At 41.5% G+C, this 22301-nt stretch overlaps 2 protein-coding genes across 5 annotated transcripts in view; one reads left to right on the top strand and one right to left on the bottom strand.

The window, feature by feature from the left end:
• Positions 1 to 22301, bottom strand: part of LOC129856194 (acyl-CoA Delta-6 desaturase-like) — an 83228-nt gene that overhangs the window by 39814 nt on the left and 21113 nt on the right. The window lies entirely within an intron of this gene.
• LOC129856196 (acyl-CoA Delta-6 desaturase-like) lies at positions 1072 to 16569 on the top strand. 3 transcript variants are annotated; one of them, XM_055924334.1, is made up of 15 exons: positions 1072 to 1199; positions 1725 to 1827; positions 2013 to 2108; positions 2198 to 2511; positions 3026 to 3136; positions 4591 to 4788; positions 7367 to 7468; positions 7814 to 7939; positions 9919 to 9979; positions 10108 to 10184; positions 12481 to 12578; positions 12740 to 12836; positions 13065 to 13144; positions 13539 to 13664; positions 13797 to 16569. In XM_055924334.1, exons 4-15 carry the CDS (start codon positions 2275 to 2277, stop codon positions 13846 to 13848), a joined length of 1365 nt encoding a protein of 454 aa, XP_055780309.1. In that variant the 5' UTR covers positions 1072 to 1199; positions 1725 to 1827; positions 2013 to 2108; positions 2198 to 2274; the 3' UTR covers positions 13849 to 16569. The 3 variants fall into 3 exon arrangements, with proteins under 3 accessions (XP_055780309.1, XP_055780310.1, XP_055780308.1); XM_055924335.1 differs by having other exon boundaries at positions 2013 to 2112; XM_055924333.1 differs by lacking the exon at positions 2013 to 2108.

Genomic DNA, 22301 nt, shown 5'->3' with positions numbered 1-22301 from the left:
CAGTGTTTCTAAAATCCCCTATGGGAAAAATTAATGGTGGGAAACATTTCACTGTTTGACCGCAAGGTTTTATGGGTATTATTACACCTCCACTGTGTTGCTCTATTGTCTAGTTTTATATCTAATTTATGTAGTTCCGTACCTGTCTATTAAAGTTATGTATTATATAATTTTATGTAGTTCTGTCCTTCAGCTGTAATTGCCTATTAATGTATTATGTCATGTTTTATGTATAAGATGTTTCCTTGGCAACAGGATATATCAAGGGGCCTGCACAGAGAAAGCATTTGTAAGCAAAACCTCCGTAGAGTAAGAAGGTATCGCTCCATATGATATGGTAGTCTGGTCATCTTACTTGATGTTAGTCATTAGAGCAACGTTTTATTGAAGTGTATGAACGTGTATTCTTATTTTGTATGTGACTGGTGGATGCTGCTGGCGTGTGTGTCGTTCGGGGAATTTAACATGGACTCGCAAATCAAGAACTCCGTTAAGAGAACAGGAGGAAAAATCCATATCAAGGGGGGACTTTACTCATTTTATTAATGTCCAAAGTCCGCGCACCATACTTTAGCTAACCCTTATGGGCTGTAGTTAAATGATCCCTTTATGACTGTAAAAGGGTAGCACGGCAAATGTTTGGTTTGGTTCGTTTCTATGCACTAGATAATGATGACTCGGGTTACATTTATTGAACGGAGTGGATTGATGGATCTCTCTAAAAAAAAAAAACACGTATGTAACTAAAGTGAAGAATTAAATGTTAAACTTCAGCTAAAGAAAACACAAACGTGTCTGTCCTATCTTCTTCTTGCGAGGGCGTCCAAGAGCGTCCTGATTGGTTGGAATAGGCAAGCCTTTGACAGTCTTGAAGGCCAATCAGATTGATAGGGACGGGACTTTTTTTTTATAATTCTGATAGGCTGTTGTGAACCAATTGCAGATATGCCAGCGGTCTAGTGAAATAACCCCATTGGACGAGAGACTCGAATGATCGGTATGTAATTGTTTAGGGAACTTGTGGGTGGGTGAATGACCGAGTGAGCTATAGTTGGTTATGTAACGAAATATACCGTTAAATATACCGGTGATTTGATTGGATAGATGATGAGACGGGTGATCAGAAACAAGTAAATGTATCTGCATGAATAGGACAAGGAGAGAGGAAGAGAGAGAGGATTGCACATCTGGACATGTTGGTAAGTGCAGCTATAATATTAATTCTATATACACATCGTCATTGTATAATTGCGTTATATTGTTGATAACAATATAGCCTACTTTAATGTAATGTCATGTAGCCTGGGGATTTCTGTAAAGGTTGACACGACAACGGACTATTCGATTTTATAATGTCTGTCATCATAGAGACATTAATATGAAACAGTCATAAAGGTTTGCACTGTGTGTCATATAAAACTCGGGAAACATATGCGGAACGGAAGAGGAGTCCATGCCCACACAATGGCGCATCTCCGTATTCTTTATTATTTATTGATGAGAACATTTCAATGCTCTTTGTCTGTATTCTAATATAGTGTTAAAAATAAACATGGTGGTGAATAGCATCGATGCTCAACAGATTACAATAGGAACTCCATACAGAATGCTACAGGTATTCGTAGATATTTTCAGCAACATATTTAATGGTTTCGATGTTGTTAGAATAGGAACTCCACAGAATTACAGGACTTAGACTGGCTAACATTCTTGCGCCTCTACAGGTATTAGTCATTGGATATTTTCAGCAAATGAATTGAACAACACATTTTGTTGTACAACGCTGTCTGGAGAACATCTCCCTTCCCTCTGGCAGAAGAGTCGCAGGTTAGCGTTTTTTTTCCGTCATGAATGTTGTTCTGGAGGCAGCTCTGCAGCGTGGTCACTAGCTGGCACAGCCACAGTCATCAAATCAGATTTTAAACCCAACCCTAATCTGAAATTAAGACCAAAAAGCTAATTTTGTTTTCATAAATTTTTTACAATATAGCCAATTTTCACTTACTTTGCAGCTGGCCCATCTAGCAGAAATCTCCCAGTTGTTGCCTCCAGGACAAGACTCATCCCAATAAACATCAACCTGCAGAAGAATCACACCATTTCATCACGTAGGTGTGACTTGGCTCAGACAGCATGATCTGATTCTGATTCCATTCCCTGTCTTCCTCTCTGTACATTGTATTTGACTGGTCGTCAGTGTGCTTCAGTTGGACAGACTGGACAGAGCGCAGCCGACACAGCGACGGTGTGAGTGGAGCAGAGAGAGAACCGAGGATGGGGGGCGGAGGACAGCAGACTGAGTCAAGCGAGCCGGCCAAGGGTGACAGGGTTGGGCCCGGTGGAGGGGGAGGTGGCAGTGCAGTCTACACCTGGGAAGAGGTCCAGAGGCACTGCCACAGAGGCGACCAGTGGTTGGTCATCGACAGGAAGGTCTATAATATTACCCAGTGGGCGAAGAGACACCCGGGGGGCATCCGGGTCATCAGTCACTTTGCCGGAGAAGATGCCACGGTCAGTAGCCTAACTAGGGAAGTTGTTGGTCAAATGTTCTCAAGCTATTCCAGGAAGACTGTTGCAAATATTATGTTGTAGGTATGACATATTACACTAGTTGTTAGTGGATCGTACATTATGACTGTATGACATATTACACTAGTTGTTAGTGGATCGTACATTATGACTGTATGACATATTACACTAGTTGTTAGTGGATCGTACATTATGACTGTATGACATATTACACTAGTTGTTAGTGGATCGTACATTATGACTGTATGACATATTACACTAGTTGTTAGTGGATCGTACATTATGACTGTATGACATATTACACTAGTTGTTAGTGGATCGTACATTGCTGGATCCTAATTTCATGATAATCTATTAACTAACCTCACAGTTAATTAATTTGTATTTATTTTTTTACTTTTAAAATATTTGTTTTATTAACTGAGAGACAAAAAATAGGACATTTGTATGTATTTATATTAAGCAACATAGATTAATCTATATCTCTGATTTCTAGGAAGCATTTGTCGCATTCCATCCCAATCCTAATTTTGTCAGGAAGTTTCTGAAGCCGTTGCTGATTGGAGAGCTGGCAACGACAGAGCCCAGCCAGGACCATGGGAAAAATGTGAGGAGGCCCGTCTTTCTCTCTCTCCCTCTACATAACATACATCGTTGTAGGCTGTATACTGAAACATAGAATGTGAAGCCTACAGCATCTCTCCCTCTACATAACATACATCGTTGTAGGCTACATAATGAAACATAGAATGTGAAGCCTACAGCATCTCTCCCTCTACATAACATACATCGTTGTAGGCTACATACTGAAACATAGAATGTGAAGCCTACAGCATCTCTCCCTCTGACACCACGTACACTCTAACATACTGTAGGTTTAGGTAGGGCCCCGGGGACCAGTGTGAGGCCTGTCTTTCTCTGGCTAATAGGGAATTCCATGCTTCTCAGACAGAATGCTGTGCAGAATGATACATTCTACAATGTGTCAGAGTGTGGTAAGAGCAGGTGTGATGTGGATGGAGATATTTAAAGACAGGATTTACCTCCTAGAAAAGTAGTGTGTTATCTTCAGTCATCTACTATAACTAGATCACATTATACCAGCCTGTCTGTGTCCAGATGCCCCTATAACTAGATCACATTATACCAGCCTGTCTATGTGTCCAGATGCCCCTATAACTAGATCACATTATACCAGCCTGTCTGTGTCCAGATGCCCCTATAACTAGATCACATTATACCAGCCTGTCTGTGTCCAGATGCCCCTATAACTAGATCACATTATACCAGCCTGTCTGTGTCCAGATGCCCCTATAACTAGATCACATTATACCAGCCTGTCTATGTGTCCAGATGCCCCTATAACTAGATCACATTATACCAGCCTGTCTGTGTCCAGATGCCCCTATAACTAGATCACATTATACCAGCCTGTCTATGTGCCCAGATGCCCCTATAACTAGATCACATTATACCAGCCTGTCTATGTGTCCAGATGCCGCTATAACTAGATCACATTATACCAGCCTGTCTATGAGATCAGATGCCCCTATAACTAGATCACATTATACCAGCCTGTCTATGTGTCCAGATGCCCCTATAACTAGATCACATTATACCAGCCTGTCTATGAGATCAGATGCCCTGCTGTCCTCTGTCTGTTTATCTATTCAGGAGTCTTACATCTTATCCCGGTACTCTTCAGCTTTCTGTTACTTCTATTTCCTTACCCTTCTTCTTCTTCTTACATTCTTCTTCTTCTTGAGCTGGTCTGCTCCACACAACTGTTTCAACTCCTGCTAGCACCTGTACAGTGCCAAAATCTGGTTAGAATTTACACTGTCCTTCTTCCTCTCCTGTCCTCTTCCTCCCCTCCACTCCCATCTCTCTACCATCGTCCACCTTCCTCCTGGTTCATCTACTATGCTCTATCACAGTTGGTCTTTCTGCATTTCCTTGCATCCTATCAGCTCGCCACCTCGAAGCAAGGACAGAGTGATTGAGAAAGACCCCTTACTTCATACGTCTTAATTGATTATTGATCACCTCTAATCCATACAGGCAGCACTAGTGCAAGACTTCCAGGCCTTGCGCGGCCGTGTGGAGAGTGAGGGCCTCCTCCGTGCCCGCCCCCTGTTCTTCAGCCTCTACCTGGGCCACATCCTGCTACTAGAGGCCCTGGCTTTGGGCCTGCTCTGGGTCTGGGGGACCAGCTGGAGCCTCACACTGCTCTGTTCCCTCATGCTGGCCACATCTCAGGTATCATTACAGTATTATTAGGGAGTACAAGAAGATAGTTGACAGGCAGATTCAAAGGTTAGGCATAGGGATCGAAGGTTAGGGTTAGGGTTAGGAATAAGATTAAGTTTAAGGTTAGGTTTAGGATTAGGATTAAGGTTAGAATTAGAGGATTAGGTTAGGGTTAGGATTAAGATTAGGTTTAGGATTAAGGTTAGAATTAGAGGATTAGGTTAGGGTTAGGATTAAGGTTAGTTTTAGTATTAAGGTTAGAATTATAGGATTAGGTTAGGGTTAGGATTAAGGTTAGAATTAGAGGATTAGGTTAAGGTTAGGATTAAGGTTAGAGTTAGGTTTAGGATTAAGGTTAGAATTAGACGAATAGATTACGATTAAGGTTAGGGTAAGGGTTTTATTTTTATTTACCTTTATTTAATTAGGCAAGTCAGTTAAGAACAAATTGTTATTTACAATGACGGCCTACCATAAGGCAAAAGGCCTCCTGTGGGGACGGGGGATAGGATAAAAAAAAAAATATATATATAAATATAGGACAAAACACACATCACAACAAGAGAGACAACACTGCATAAAGAGAGACCTAAGACAACAAGATAGCATGGTAGCAACACAGCATGGTAGCAACACAGCATGGTAGAAACACAACATGGTAGCAACACAGCATGGTAGCAACACAGCATGGTAGCAACACAACATGGTAGCAACACAGCATGGTAGGAACACAGCATGGTAGCAACACAACATGGTACCAACATAACATGGTAGCAACACAGCAAGGTAGCATCACAGCATGGTAGCAACACAACATGGTAGCAACACAACATGGTAGCAACACAACATGGTAGCAACACAACATGGTAGCAACACAACAGGACAACAACATGGTAGCAACATAACATGGTAGCAACACAGCATGGCAGGAGCACAACATGGTAGCAACACAACAGGACAACAACATGGTAGCAACATAACATGGTAGCAACATAACATGGTAGCAGCAAAAACATGGCACAAACATTATTGGGCACAGACAACAGCACAAAGGGCAAGAAGGTAGAGACAACAATACATCACGCGAAGCAGCCACAGCTGTCAGTACGAGAGTCCATGATTGAATTTTTGAATGAAGAGATTGAGATAAAACTGTCCAGTTTGAGTGTTTTTTTGCAGCTCGTTCCAGTCGCTAGCTGCAGCGAACTGAAAAGAGGAGCGACCCAGGGATGTGTGTGCTTTGGGGACCTTTAACAGAATGTGACTGGCAGAACGGGTGTTGTATGTGGAGGATGAGGGCTGCAGTAGATATCTCAGATAGAGGGGAGTGAGGCCTAAGATGGTTTTATAAATAAGCATCAACCAGTGGGTCTTGCGATGGGTATACAGAGATGACCAGTTTACAGAGGAGTATAGAGTGCAGTGATGTGTCCTATAAGGAGCATTGGTGGCAAATCTGATGGCTGAATGGTAAAGAACATCTAGCCGCTCGAGAGCACACTTACCTGCCAATCTATACATTATGTCTGCGTAATCTAGCATGGGTAGGATGGTCATCTGAATCAGGGTTAGTAAGTACTTGTATGAGGTGACTACCTCAAGCTCAAAACCCTCAGAGGTAGTAATCACACCTGTAGGGAGTGGGGAATTCTTCTTACCAAACCACATGACAGAGAAAGCCTGTTGGACACTAAGAAAGCTTTGTTGTAGACCGTTTAGCACAAAGTCCGGGGAGGGACCAGCTCAGTATTAGACTGTATCATCTGCATATAAATGGATAAGAGAGCTTCCTACTGCCTGTGTTATGTTGTTGATGTAAATTGAGAAGAGCATGGGGCCTAGGATCGAGCCTTGGGGTACTCCCTTGGTGACAGGCAGTGGTTGAGACAGCAGATGTTCTGACGTTATACACTGCACTCTTTGAGAGAGGTAGTTAGCAAACTAGACTAAAGACCCCTCAGAGACACCAATACTCCTTAGCCGGCCCACAAGAATGGAATGGTCTACCGTATCAAAAGCTTTGGCCAAGTCAATAAAAACAGCAGCACAATATTGTTTAGAATCAAGGGCAATAGTGACATCATTGAGGACCTTTAAGGTTGCAGTGACACATTTATAACCTGAGCAGAAACCAGATTGCATACCAGAGAGAATACTATAGACATCAAGAAAGCCAGTCAGTTGATTATGGACAGGTTTTTCCAACACTTTTGATAAACAGGGCAAAATAGAAATAGGCCTATAACAGTTAGGATCAGCTTGAGCTCCCCCTTTTAATAAAGGATGAACTGTGGCTGCCTTCCAAGCAATGGGAACCTCTCCAGAAAGGAGAGACAGGTTAAAAAGGTCGGAGATAGGCTTGGTGATGATAGGGGCAGCAACCTTAAAGAAGAAAGAGTCTAAACCATCTGACTCAGAAGGTTTTTTGGGGTCAAGTTTCAGGAACTCCATTATAACTCGGACTCAGTGACCGCCTGCAGGGAGAAACCTTGTAGCTGGGCAGGGGAAAAAGAGGGAGAAGAGACATAAGGTTACCAAACCACCTTTCAGACATCGTTCAAAATCTGCCTTTCTTTTTCCCTCTCAGGCCCAGGCTGGCTGGCTGCAGCATGACTACGGCCACCTGTCAGTCTGCAAGAAATCCAGCTGGAACCACAAACTGCACAAGTTTGTCATTGGACACCTAAAGGTAGGCTACTGGACAATGGTTGGACATTTGACATTACTGTTTCTTTAGGCTGATCTTTTGCTCCTCGTTGGATAAGTTAACCGGACACCGTTTAAACCCAGTCCTGGACTGGAAACCATTCTCAATGGATAATCTCCTTTGAAAGTACATTTTACTCCAGGACTACGTTAAATCTTTGTTCAGGAAACTCTCCCTTTCACTTTCCTACATTCACCAGAGCAGTGTTACATTTACAAGTTCACTGCTATACATTAGCCTTATTTGGTGTAGTGTCCAACAGGTGTAAGTTACAGTAAGTGTAATTGTGTGTACCATTAATAAGTAACAGTAGCTGTGTGTTTCCAGGGTGCCTCTGCTAACTGGTGGAACCATCGTCACTTCCAGCACCACGCTAAACCCAACATTTTTCGTAAAGATCCTGATATCAACTCACTGCATGTCTTCGTCCTGGGAGACAAACAGCCTGTAGAGGTAGTTATCTCTATAATATATATGTGATCTCTGCCCCAACTGGTCCCACAACCTTACTGCTTTATGACCCATCTGACTCCATGTCATATTTCAATAATAATCTAATCATTCATGTAATATTATTAATGACTTCTTATGGCTGCAAGCCCGATATCGGGACCAATATGACAACAGCCAGTCCAAGTGCAGGGCGCCAAATTCAAAAACCATAAATCTCATAATTAAAATTCCTCAAACATACATGTGTCTTATATCATTTTAAAGGTAATCTTGTTGTTAATCCCACCAAAGTGTCCGATTTCAAATAGGCTTTTCAGCGAAAGCACTACAAACGATTATGTTAGGTCACCACAAAACTAAAAATAATCATAGCCATTTTTCCCAGCTAATGATAGCATCACAAAAACCAGAATAGAGATAAAATGAATCACTAACCTTCGATTATTTTCATCAGATGACACTCATAGGACTTCATGTTACACAATACATGCGTGTTTTGTTTGATTCAATTCATATTTATATAAAAAAATCTGAGTTTACATTGAGGCGACTAGATTCACTAGTGGCAAAAACATCAAGTGACTTTGCATAGCCCATCGTTTCAACATGAATACTCATCATAAATATAGATGATAATACAAGTTATACACATTTAATTATAGATATACCTCTCCTTAATGCAACCGCTATGTCTGATTTAAAAAAAACTTTAAGGAAAAATAACTGCACGCTATAATCTGAGACGGCGCTCAAATTAGCATATCACAGCTGCAAAGATAGCGTCACTATAAACAACAAAATATATTATAAATATTTCATTACCTTTGTTGGTTTCGATCAGAAAGCACAGCAGAAACTCCAGGTCCACAATAAATGTTTGTTTTGTTCAAAAAAATCTGTTATTTATGTCCAATTGTTAGCGCGTTTGGTAAACATATCCAAACGCTAATTCTGGTCAGCTTCATATCGGACAAAAACTTCAAAATGTGATATTACCGGTCGAAGAAACATTTCAAACTAAGTACTGAATCAATCATTAGGATGTTTTTAACATATAGCTTCAATAAAGTTCCAACCGGAGTATTCTTTGTTCTCTTCGTGAGCAATGGAACGTCAGTGGCTTGCATGAGGAAGTAGGATGTTACGCGAGTGGCTGCTTGATGGACACCTGACTGATTCTGCTCTCATTCTCTCCCACAACACCATAGAAATCTCATTGGAATTTCTATTGATTGCTGACATCTAGTGGAACCCCTAGGCAGTGCAACCCCAGTCATACGTCATTTGGACCTCTTTAGGGACTCTGTTGAATACAGACAATCTCAGATTTCTGACTTCCGGTTTTGATTTCAACTCAGGATTTTGCCTGCCAATATGAGTTCTGTTAATCTCAGAGAAATAATTCAAACAGTTTTAGAAACTTTGGAGTGTTTTCTATCCAATATTAATAATAATATGCAAATATTAGGAACTATGACTAAGGAGCAGGCCGTTTGAAATGGGCACCTTTCATCTAAGCTACTCAATACTGCCCCTGCAGCCATAAGAAGTTTTAATGCTGTATTTAAGTATCCATGTAATAGTTAATTAAATTAATATAATATTCATGAAATAACCATGTAATAATATCCATATAATATTCAAATATCCATATAATAGTTCATTAATTTAATGTAATATTCATGAAATAACCATGTAATATTCAAATATCCATGTAATAGTTCATTAATTTAATGTAATATTCATGAAATAACCATGTAATATTCAAATATCCAGGTAATAGTTAATTCATTTAATGTAATATTCATGAAATAACCATGTAATATTCAAATATCCATGTAATAGTTCATTCATTTTATGTAATATTCATGAAATAACCATGTAATGATATCCATGTAACAGTTTGTCTCAGTAGTGTTAACCCGCTATTAGTGTTTCTGTGTAAGATCCATCTGACTCCTTGTCTCTGTCTATTGCAGTATGGTGTAAAGAAGTTGAAGTACATGCCCTACCATTACCAACACCAGTACTTCTTCCTCAGTAAGTTTCTGAACACCTTTCATGGATTTCCGTATATAAATCACATCAACTTCCATTGAACACATAAAAGCAAAATATAGACCACTCATGTATGTATGTAATACCAATATTTTCCTTCTGTCTCTCAGTTGGACCTCCACTAATCGTTCCAGTGTTTTTCAACATCCAGATATTCCGGACCATGTTTTCACAACGGGACTGGGTGGTGAGTAATTATATATATATATTTTTTAATTTCACCTTTATTTAACCTCTTATGGGATCCCTTCATGCGACAATTCCTTTAGCGGGATTGATTTGATTTGACAACATCCAGTGAAATGGCAGCGCGCCAAATTCAAACTGCAGGAATATCAATATTCAACATTCACGAAAATATATGTGTAATACATCAAAATAAAGCCTAACTTCTTGTTAATCTAGTCGATGTGTCAGATTTCAAAAAGGCTTTACGGCGAAAGCAGACCATGCGATTATCTGAGGACAGCGCCCCGCATACAAACCAGTGGAAATCCGATTTCAACCAGGCAGGTGCGCGACAAAAGTCAGAAATAGCGATATAATTATTGACTTACCTTTGAAGATCTTCTTCTGTTGGCACTCCAAAAGGTCCCAGAAACATCACAAATGGTCTTTTTGTTCGATAATGTCCTTCTTTATGTCCCAAAAATGTCCATTTATTTGGCGCGTTTGATTCAGAAATACACCGGTTTCAACTCGCCCAACATGCCTACAAAGTATCTAATAAATTACCTGTAAACTTGGTCCAAACATTTCAAACAAAGTTCCTAATCCAACCTCAGGTACCCTAAAATGTAAATATTCGATAAAGTTTAAGACTGACTAAACTGTTTCTAATACCGGATAAAAACAACGTGAAGCGCGTTCCAGTTCACCAAACAGTGGAGTCCACCTGGAGTGACACTAGGAACCCTGGATGTGATCATTGTTGCTTTGCTAGGAACCCTGGATGTGATCATTGTTGCTTTGCTAGGAACCCTAGATGTGATCATTGTTGCTTTGCTAGGAACCCCAGATGTGATCATTGTTGCTTTGCTTGGAACCCTAGATGTGATCATTGTTGCTTTGCTAGGAACCCTAGATGTGATCATTGTTGCTTTGCTAGGAACCCTGGATGTGATCATTGTTGCTTTGCTAGGAACCCTAGATGTGATCATTGTTGCTTTGCTAGGAACCCCAGATGTGATCATTGTTGCTTTGCTTGGAACCCTAGATGTGATCATTGTTGCTTTGCTAGGAACCCTAGATGTGATCATTGTTGCTTTGCTTGGAACCCTAGATGTGATAATTGTTGCTTTGCTAGGAACCCTAGATGTGATCATTGTTGCTTTGCTAGGGACCCCAGATGTGATCATTGTTGCTTTGCTAGGAACCCTAGATGTGATCATTGTTGCTTTGCTAGGAACCCTAGATGTGATCATTGTTGCTTTGCTAGGGACCCCAGATGTGATCATTGTTGCTTTGCGAGGAACCCTAGATGTGATCATTGTTGCTTTGCTAGGAACCCTAGATGTGATCATTGTTGCTTTGCTAGGAACCCTAGATGTGATCATTGTTGCTTTGCTAGGAACCCTAGATGGGATCATTGTTGCTTTGCTAGGAACCCTAGATGTGATAATTGTTGCTTTGCGAGGAACCCTAGATGGGATCATTGTTGCTTTGCTAGGAACCCTAGATGTGATCATTGTTGCTTTGCTAGGGACCCCAGATGTGATAATTGTTGCTTTGCGAGGAACCCTAGATGTGATCATTGTTGCTTTGCTAGGAACCCTAGATGTGATCATTGTTGCTTTGCTTGGAACCCTAGATGTGATAATTGTTGCTTTGCTAGGAACCCTAGATGTGATCATTGTTGCTTTGCTAGGGACCCCAGATGTGATCATTGTTGCTTTGCTAGGAACCCTAGATGTGATCATTGTTGCTTTGCTAGGAACCCTAGATGTGATCATTGTTGCTTTGCTAGGGACCCCAGATGTGATCATTGTTGCTTTGCGAGGAACCCTAGATGTGATCATTGTTGCTTTGCTAGGAACCCTAGATGTGATCATTGTTGCTTTGCTAGGAACCCTAGATGTGATCATTGTTGCTTTGCTAGGAACCCTAGATGGGATCATTGTTGCTTTGCTAGGAACCCTAGATGTGATAATTGTTGCTTTGCGAGGAACCCTAGATGGGATCATTGTTGCTTTGCTAGGAACCCTAGATGTGATCATTGTTGCTTTGCTAGGGACCCCAGATGTGATAATTGTTGCTTTGCGAGGAACCCTAGATGTGATCATTGTTGCTTTGCTAGGAACCCTAGATGTGATCATTGGTGCTTTGCTAGGAACCCTAGATGTGATCATTGTTGCTTTGCTAGGAACCCTAGATGTGATCATTGTTGCTTTGCTAGGAACCCTAGATGTGATCATTGTTGCTTTGCTGAGAACCCCAGATGTGATCATGTCTGGCCGTAATACCAATCTTTGTCTCCTGTGAAGGATCTGGCGTGGTCGATGAGTTTCTACCTTCGCTTCTTCTGCTGTTACTATCCCTTCTTTGGTTTCTTTGGCTCAGTAGCATTGATCAGCTTCGTCAGGTAAAGTATGAACTGAGAGGGAGATCAAAGAATAACTCATTCATTCATTGTATTCAAAGTATCTACAGTATTAGAAAACAACACAATGATGTGCTTGATGTAGTAATGAAACATAATATTGTGGCTGAATAATTGTATTGTGAATATTGTACTGTATATAGGTTTTTGGAAAGCCACTGGTTTGTGTGGGTGACCCAGATGAGTCATCTTCCTATGGAGATGGATCACGAGAGACACCAGGACTGGCTCACCATGCAGGTAACATGTCATCATTACTAGACAACTGGGTCTGTATCTTGGAGTAGGAGGGCTGACCTAGGATCAGGTCCCCCCTGTCCATACATTCCTATTCATTATCATCTTAAAATGCTAAACTGATCCGAGAACAGCAGTCCTGAATACAGTCCCAGGAGTGTTTTCTGGGTCTGTGCCATCCGTAGTTCTCCAGCAGAGGGAGCTGTAACGTGTTTCTTTCTCTGGTCTTAGTTGAGTGCTACTTGCAACATTGAACAGTCAACCTTCAATGACTGGTTCAGTGGACACCTCAACTTTCAGATTGAACACCAGTAAGTGAAACAAATATCCCACCTTACTGTTGTCTGTCAACAGCATATACTGTATTTATATGGTCATTTATCAGGGCATTGACATACTAAATTATAGTTTAAGCAGTATTCAGCTTCATTTGATCTTAAATATAATTTGTTTTTTTTGTACTAATTATTGTACCTCATAATAGTGTTTAGATACAATATCGATACAATCCTACTCAGAAACTGAGGTTTCTCTGAAAAACTCTGATTGCGTTTGCTCTCTCTGTCTTTCCCTCCCTCTCTCTCCTTCCTCCTCCCCCACCCCTCTCCATCTCTCCCTCTCTCTCCTTCCTCCTCCCCCACCCCTCTCCCTCTCTCTCTCCCTGCCCCCCCACTCTCTCTCTGCCTCTCCCCCTCTGTCTCCCAGTCTGTTTCCCACCATGCCCCGTCATAACTACCACCTTGTGGCTCCTCTGGTTCGTACTCTGTGTGAGAAACATGGAGTTCCCTATCAGGTCAAGACTTTGCAGAAAGGCATGACTGATGTTGTCAGGTAACATGTTTTAATGAATACTTGTATAGTGCTATCCGCTGGGAGTAGATTGTACATCATAAGGTGATACCTGCTGCTCTCAGACTCCTATGTGATTTACCTGGTTTGTTATCCACCTCTGTTCTTCCCCAGGTCACTGAAGAAGTCAGGGGATCTGTGGCTGGATGCATATCTTCATAAATAAATCCCTTCCTGTCTCTGGGAGGGATTTAAATCCATCTCAGATTAACTACCTGTGAACAGAGAGGACATTTCCTAGATGTTTTTGATGATAATGATCGGTGCAAACATGATTGTGATATAATTGTTTTAATCCTTGGCAGCAGTGAATGGGGATCCTTAGCAGGAATAGAGGGTTTATATAGCAGGGCCAGGCGTTAAAAAAAAAAAACTAAACACAGTTTTTATTGACCTATATTTCCAGCATTATCCACTGGGTTTGATGCAGGCAGAGAATCCTAGGAAATGCTCTGTAATTGACACAAGTCTCAATCATTCCAGTCTGGTTGTCCATTCGTTTTTGGCGGAGGGATCGCTTTAACCAGGGGAGGCGCAGCATACGAATTTCACTAAGCCTGTTATTTAGCAGGGAAAACTATTTGTAGATTAGTGATTTTACACCTCGTTTTTCTCAAGCTGATCGCCTCCAACAGACTCAATCCCTGATCACAGGAGGTTATATAAATGGGGAAATTAGGACACGTAAAGGGGAAAGACTATGAATCCAAGCAGAAAATATAAGTGCACAATAAAAATCTCTATCGCTTGAAATTCCCCGCTGGGATGCTCATTGCAGACTACAATATATTCTGCAAAACCTGCAATTTAGCGTCACATTTTAAATGGAAAGACAGGATAGACAGCCATCTGAAATAATTATTCCGTCTCAGAAGAATGCTTCAACCTTGAAACGTTGTGGAGGATTTAGTGAAACAGTCTCGTCTTTACATAACAAGACAACATCATCAACAACAATATTTCACAACGTGTTAGTTGTCTGTTATCATGTGGTTATGATAGGCATTTTTGTATCAGAAAATGTAGAGGGTGAAATATAGACTATTTTCAGAATACTAATGGCTCGCCTATTTTGATTTCCTATAGAAATAACACAATTGATCCATCTCTGGTAAAACGGCAGTATTTGGAGAGATGAACTTCTCCGCCTCCGCAAGGCGCATGTAAAAGCGCAGCTACTCGGAGTGATATTCTAACACTGTTGAATAGTTCACTGCCTGTAAATACACTCTATCAACCAGAACAACTGTAACGTCTTCATCCCGCTCTCATACAAAATGCATGTCGGTGGATTTGTCCGTTACTATGGAGATGCTTTCTGTTGTGTTTTTACCGGACTGTGGCACCGTTCTTTACATGTGTGTTAATGAATGCGCGCAATTTGGGATTGTCAACTTTTTCGAGAGGGATGTTGGCGCTTGCAAAAGCCATATATATCCTCATCATTTATTCTACAGCAAATTAAAATGCCTACTTTTTCTTTAATGTGTTACATTTTCTTAGATTAAAATACATATTATTCCCATTATAATGTTAATACCAGGCAATGAATAAGTAAAATATTTATGTCGATAATGTCCTTAAAATAAGCTAATACTGCCGATGAGAATAATTGTTGGCAATTATTTCATTTGAAGTCATCCACATGGTTGGGAATTGATTTTGGACAAATTGGATAATTATGTTAGATGATCATGGTGTGAGAAGGTGCTATATCGGCCACTTGAGGTCGGTTTATCGAAATGCGGGGTAGGAAAAACAACAACGGAAACGCCTGGCCATAATCATTGGTGACTAGATAGACTATTCCTCCTCAAACGGAAAAATATATTGATATATATTTTAACAACATGTATGTACATGTATTTACGTATATGTAAATTACAGATATCTAAATATATGTTTAAGCCTTATATTACATATATTTAAATATATCGACATATTACAAAATTGGCCTTTTTCATATGACTACAAATATGTTTATATCTTTAAATATATGGAAATACATTTTGATAGCGTGCTGTGGTAGCTAGTAAAATAATTTCCCAATTATTTTTAATAAATATATGTTGCCATATTTTAATGAATGGAAATGTTTGCTTTTTACCTTATTACTGTAGTTAGGCTACATTAAAATCCAATGCATAAAACTACCAAGTTCAGACCTATACTTTGACAAGTTTGACAACAAAATAATGAATGACAACTTAAAAGTTCATAAAATATAAGTTAACATGTAAATATATTTGTAAAATATGTGTAAAATACACACTTGCACCTGACAACCTTCTCTACCCTGATGATACGTTTGAGTCCAATGGAGGCTGGTGGGTGGAGCTATAGGAGGATGGGCTCATTGTAATGGCTGGAATGCAATGAATGGAATGGAGTCAAACATGTGGTTTCCATGGTTTCCATGTGTTTGATACCGTTCCATTCATTCCATTCCAACCATTACAATGAGCCTATCCTCCTATAGCTCCTCCCATCAGCCTCCGCTGGTTGAGTCTCTCATGACCTCTAGTACCCAGCATTACGTTTCTAAAGTGGGGTTTTGTATGCACAAGTTGTAGTGGAAAATAAATTCTGCAGCCATTGAGGTATAGCCTACCTGCCACTTATGAAACATAGTGAAAATTAACAAGATGTTTATTTCGAAAAGCACTTGAACATAGAACATATTTGTAAATATATTTTCTGTCCATCCTTGGTGTCCCGAGCTGTCCTTCACAATTTGAAATGGTCCCGAGCCCCAGCCCCGGCTCCAACTGACAATTTAGAATTTTCTTCAGAAGGAAAAGATAAATCATGCCAAATAGCTTTCCTTTGGATTATTTTATTTGCCTAAACCTTTCATAAAATGTTATTAAAATATGTGTTTAACCTGTTTGGTGACAGAGGAAAGGATTTCTTCAACTGCAAGCAAGAGTTTTCATTAAGCTTGCTAAAACACCTAGCTACCTAGCTAGCTAGCTCCTTCTTTAGCTTGCCACAAACGTGCAGTGTGACTAACCAAGGTAAGAATTGTTATGAAAATTAAACTTGAGTAGAGTTCAGTTAATGTCAAGTATGTATTAAATATCATTTAATTGCCAAAGCTATTGTTAAAAAAAATAATTTAAAAAAATGAATAAAAAAATTATCTTGACTAGCCAAGCAATGTTTTGCTTGCTAGCTTTAGAGAGGAGTTGGGTGTCTCTTGAAACATAATCTGGCTTTACACGAGATGTTGATATGGCAAATTCTCTTTTAAGGGGAACTGCACCCACTGATTTAGCCAAATGTTTTGACTTGCTCCTAAAGAAAGGCAGGCGACCATGACACGCCAAACGTGAGTTGGTTTGGGGGTGTGGTTTAATGTGGGTGTGTCTTGTCTTGTGTCAGAATTTTGCCAGCAGTTTTTTTCCCGCCATTCAATCACAACACACAAACCTCCTGCAGGTGGAGTTCAATAACTACATTCAGATAGAATGTATGGTGAGATGCCAGAGGAAGCTTTGAATAGGTCAGTAGCCTACAGAGTCATATGAGAAGAATGAAATTGTTGAATTTATATACAGTACCAGTCAACAGTTTGGATACACTTACTCATTCCAGGGTTTTTTCTTTATTTTGGCTATTTTCTACATTGTAGAATAATAGTGAAGAACTCAAAACTATGAAATAACATATGGAATTATTTAGCAACAATTATTTTTTTAAACAACTCTAAATATATTTTATATTTGAGATTCTTCAAAGTAGCCACCCTTTGCCTTGATGACCGCTTTGCACACTCTTGGCATTACAGATACTGTGCCTATCTGCATTTTGTCTGGTGGTAATGAGGTTACCATGGTAACATGTCGGAGTGATCATACCTTCCTGTGTGGTGGTAATGGGGTTACCATGGTAACATGTCGAGGTGATCATACCTTCCTGTGTGGTGGTAATGGGGTTACCATGGTAACATGTCGGAGTGGTCATACCTTCCTGTGTGGTGGTAATGGGGTTACCATGGTAACATGTCGGAGTGGTCATACCTTCCTGTGTGCTGGTAATGGGGTTACCGTGATAACATGTCAGAGTGATCATACCTTCCTGTGAGGTGGTAATGGGGCTACCATGGTAACATGCTGGAGTGGTCATACCTTCCTGTGTGGTGGTAATGGGGCTACCATGGTAACATGTCGAAGTGGTCATGCCTTCCTGTGTGGTGGTAATGGGGTTACCATGGTAACATGACGGAGTGATCATACCTTCCTGTGTGGTGGTAATGGGGCTACCATGGTAACATGTCGGAGTGGTCATACCTTCCTGTGTGGTGGTAATGGGGTTACCATGGTAACATGTCAGAGTGATCATACCTTCCTGTGTGCTGGTAATGGGGTTACCGTGATAACATGTCAGAGTGGTCATGCCTTCCTGTCTGGTGGTAATGAGGTTACCATGGTAACATGTCGGAGTGATCATACCTTCCTGTGTGGTGGTAATGGGGTTACCATGGTAACATGTCGAAGTGGTCATACCTTCCTGTGTGGTGGTAATGGGGTTACCTTGGTAACATGTCAGTGGTTATACCTTCCTGTGTGGTGTCCAGTATACAACAGGAGTTCCCTGATCCTGGTGCAGAATACACAGTTTTTCTCACTCCACATATTGACTGATACCATTTAATTCAATCATTAAAAAAAGACAATCAAGTGCTTTGGCCAGGCTGGTCCCACCAGGCTAGGTTATGAAGGTGAATAATGTGACCAGGTTGGTCCCACCAGACTAGGTTATGAAGGTGAATAATGTGACCAGGTTGGTCCCACCAGACTAGGTTATGAAGGTGAATACTGTGACCAGGTTGGTCCCACCAGACTAGGTTATGAAGGTGAATACTGTGACCAGGCTGGTCCCACCAGACTAGGTTATGAAGGTGAATAATGTGACCAGGTTGGTCCCACCAGGCTAGGTTATGAAGGTGAATACTGTGACCAGGCTGGTCCCACCAGACTAGGTTATGAAGGTGAATACTGTGACCAGGTTGGTCCCACCAGACTAGGTTATGAAGGTGAATACTGTGACCAGGCTGGTCCCACCAGACTAGGTTATGAAGGTGAATTGGGACAGGTCAGATGTCACTAGCCTGATTCAAGTGTCCTCCCTGTTCCATTTACAGCCAAGTGGTAAATTGCTTTTTGTTCTAAAGAACACCTTTACAAAGAATTTGACAAATAAAAATGTGAAATTATTAAAATATGTTCATGAACATGAACCCCTTATTTATTCGTCATCTTGTGGGGAATTGTTTCACTGATCCTCTGTCTCAGTATTATCCACAGGGTAACTGCCAACTTGTCTCAGCATTATCCACAGGGTAATGTGGGTAACTGCCAACCTGTCTCAGCATTATCCACAGGGTACCTGTCAACCTGTCTCAGGATTATCCACAGGGTAACTGTCAACCTGTCTCAGCATTATCCACAGGGTAACTGTCAACCTGTCTCAGCATTATCCACAGGGTAACTGCCAACTTGTCTCAGAATTATCCACAGGGTAACTGCCAACCTGTCTCAGCATTATCCACAGGGTAACTGCCAACCTGTCACAGCATTATCCACAGGGTAACTGTCAACCTGTCTCAGGATTATCCACAGGGTAACTGCCAACTTGTCTCAGCATTATCCACATGGTAATGTGGGTAACTGCCAACCTGTCTCAGCATTATCCACAGGGTACCTGTCAACCTGTCTCAGGATTATCCACAGGGTAACTGTCAACCTGTCTCAGCATTATCCACAGGGTAACTGTCAACCTGTCTCAGCATTATCCACAGGGTAACTGCCAACTTGTCTCAGAATTATCCACAGGGTAACTGCCAACCTGTCTCAGCATTATCCACAGGGTAACTGCCAACCTGTCACAGCATTATCCACAGGGTAACTGTCAACCTGTCTCAGGATTATCCACAGGGTAACTGCCAACTTGTCTCAGCATTATCCACATGGTAATGTGGGTAACTGCCAACCTGTCTCAGCATTATCCACAGGGTACCTGTCAACCTGTCTCAGGATTATCCACAGGGTAACTGTCAACCTGTCTCAGCATTATCCACAGGGTAACTGTCAACCTGTCTCAGCATTATCCACAGGGTAACTGCCAACCTGTCTCAGCATTATCCACAGGGTAACTGTCAACCTGTCTCAGGATTATCCACAGGTAACTGCCAACTTGTCTCAGCATTATCCACAGGGTAACTGTCAACCTGTCTCAGGATTATCCACAGGGTAACTGCCAACTTGTCTCAGCATTATCCACATGGTAACAGTCAACCTGTCTCAGCATTATCCACAGGGTAATGTGGGTAATGCCAACCTGTCTCAACATTATCCACAGAGTAACTGTCAACCTGTCTCAACATTATTAATTGGGTAACTGTCAGCATGTCTCAGCATTATCCACAGGGTAAATGCCAACCTGTCTTAGCATTATCCACAGGGTAACTGCCAACTTGTCTCAGCATTATCCACAGGGTAACTGTCAACCTGTCTCAGCATTATCCATAGGGTAACTGTCAGCCTGTCTTGGCATTATCCACTGGGTAAATGCCAACCTGTCTTAGCATTATCCACAGGGTAACGGCCAACTTGTCTCAGCATTATCCACAGGGTAACTGTCAACCTGTCTCAGCATTATCCATAGGTTAACTGTCAGCCTGTCTTGGCATTATCCACTGGGTAAATGCCAACCTGTCTTAGCATTATCCACAGGGTAACTGCCAACTTGTCTCAGAATTATCCACAGGGTAACATTCAACCTGTCTCAGCATTATCCACAGGGTAAATGCCAACCTGTCCTAGCATTATCCACAGGGTAACGTTCAACCTGTCTCAGCATTATCCACAGGGTAACTGCCAACCTGTCTCAGCATTATCCACAGGATAACTGCCATCTTGTCTCAGCATTATCCACAGGGTAACTGTCAACTTGTCTCAACATTATCCATAGGGTAACTGTCAACATGTGTCAGCATTAACCACAGGGTAAATGCCAACCTGTCTTCGCATTATCCACAGGGTAACTGCCAACTTGTCTCAGAATTATCCACAGGGTAACATTTAACCTGTCTCAGCATTATCCACAGGGTAAATGCCAACCTGTCCTAGCATTATCCACAGGGTAACGTTCAACCTGTCTCGGCATTATCCACAGGGTAACTGCCAACCTGTCTCAACATTATCTACAGGGTAACTGCCAACTTGTCTCAGCATTATCCATAGGGTAACTGCCAACTTGTCTCAGCATTATCCACAGGGTAACTGTCAACCTGTCTCAACATTATCCATGGGGTAACTGTCAACATGTGTCTGCATTAACCACAGGGTAAATGCCATCCTGTCTTCGCATTATCCACAGGGTAATTGCCAACCTGTCACAGCATTTTCCACAGGGTAAATGCCAACCTGTCCTAGCATTAGCCACAGGGTAACGTTCAACCTGTCTCAGCATTATCCACAGGGTAACTGCCAACCTGTCTCAGCATTATCCACAGGATAACTGCCAACTTGTCTCAGCATTATCCATAGGGTAACTGCCAACTTGTCTCAGCATTATCCACAGGGTAACTGTCAACCTGTCTCAACATTATCCATAGGGTAACTGTCAACATGTGTCAGCATTAACCACAGGGTAAATGCCAACCTGTCTTCGCATTATCCACAGGGTAACTGCCAACTTGTCTCAGAATTATCCACAGGGTAACATTTAACCTGTCTCAGCATTATCCACATGGTAAATGCCAACCTGTCCTAGCATTATCCACAGGGTAACGTTCAACCTGTCTCAGCATTATCCACAGGGTAACTGCCAACCTGTCTCAGCATTATCCACAGGGTAACTGCCAACTTGTCTCAGCATTATCCATAGGGTAACTGCCAACTTGTCTCAGCATTATCCACAGGGTAACTGTCAACCTGTCTTAACATTATCCATAGGGTAACTGTCAACATGTGTCAGCATTAACCACAGGGTAAATGCCATCCTGTCTTCGCATTATCCACAGGGTAACTGCCAACCTGTCACAGCATTATCCACAGGGTAACGTTCAACCTGTCTCAGCATTATCCATAGGGTAACTGTCAACTTGTCTCAGCATTATCCATAGGGTAACTGTCAACCTGTCGCAGCATTATCCACAGGGTAAATGCCAACTTGTCCTAGCATTATCCACAGGGTAACTGCCAACTTGTCTCAGAATTATCCACAGGGTAACTGTCAACCTGTCTCAGCATTATCCACAGGGTAACATTCAACCTGTCCCAGCATTATCCACAGGGTAGCTGTCAACCTGTCTCAGCATTATCCACAGGTTGCTGTCAACCTGTCTCATGATTATCCACAGGGTAGCTGTCAACCTGTCTCAGCATTATCCACAGGGTAACGGTCAACCTGTCTCAGCATTATCCACAGGGTAGCTGTCAACCTGTCTCAGCATTATCCACAGGGTAACGGTCAACCAGTATCAGCATTATCCACAGGGTAACTGTCAACCTGTCTCAGCATTATCCACAGGGTAACGGTCAACCAGTATCAGCATTATCCACAGGGTAACTGTCAGCCTGTCTCAGCATTATCCACAGGGTAACTGTCAAC

Source organism: Salvelinus fontinalis, chromosome 5 (assembly GCF_029448725.1).
Source record: "Salvelinus fontinalis isolate EN_2023a chromosome 5, ASM2944872v1, whole genome shotgun sequence".
NCBI classification, from domain to species: domain Eukaryota; kingdom Metazoa; phylum Chordata; class Actinopteri; order Salmoniformes; family Salmonidae; genus Salvelinus; species Salvelinus fontinalis.
Note: the sequence above shows the minus strand (reverse complement) of the source record. Positions and strands in the feature narration are given on the sequence as shown.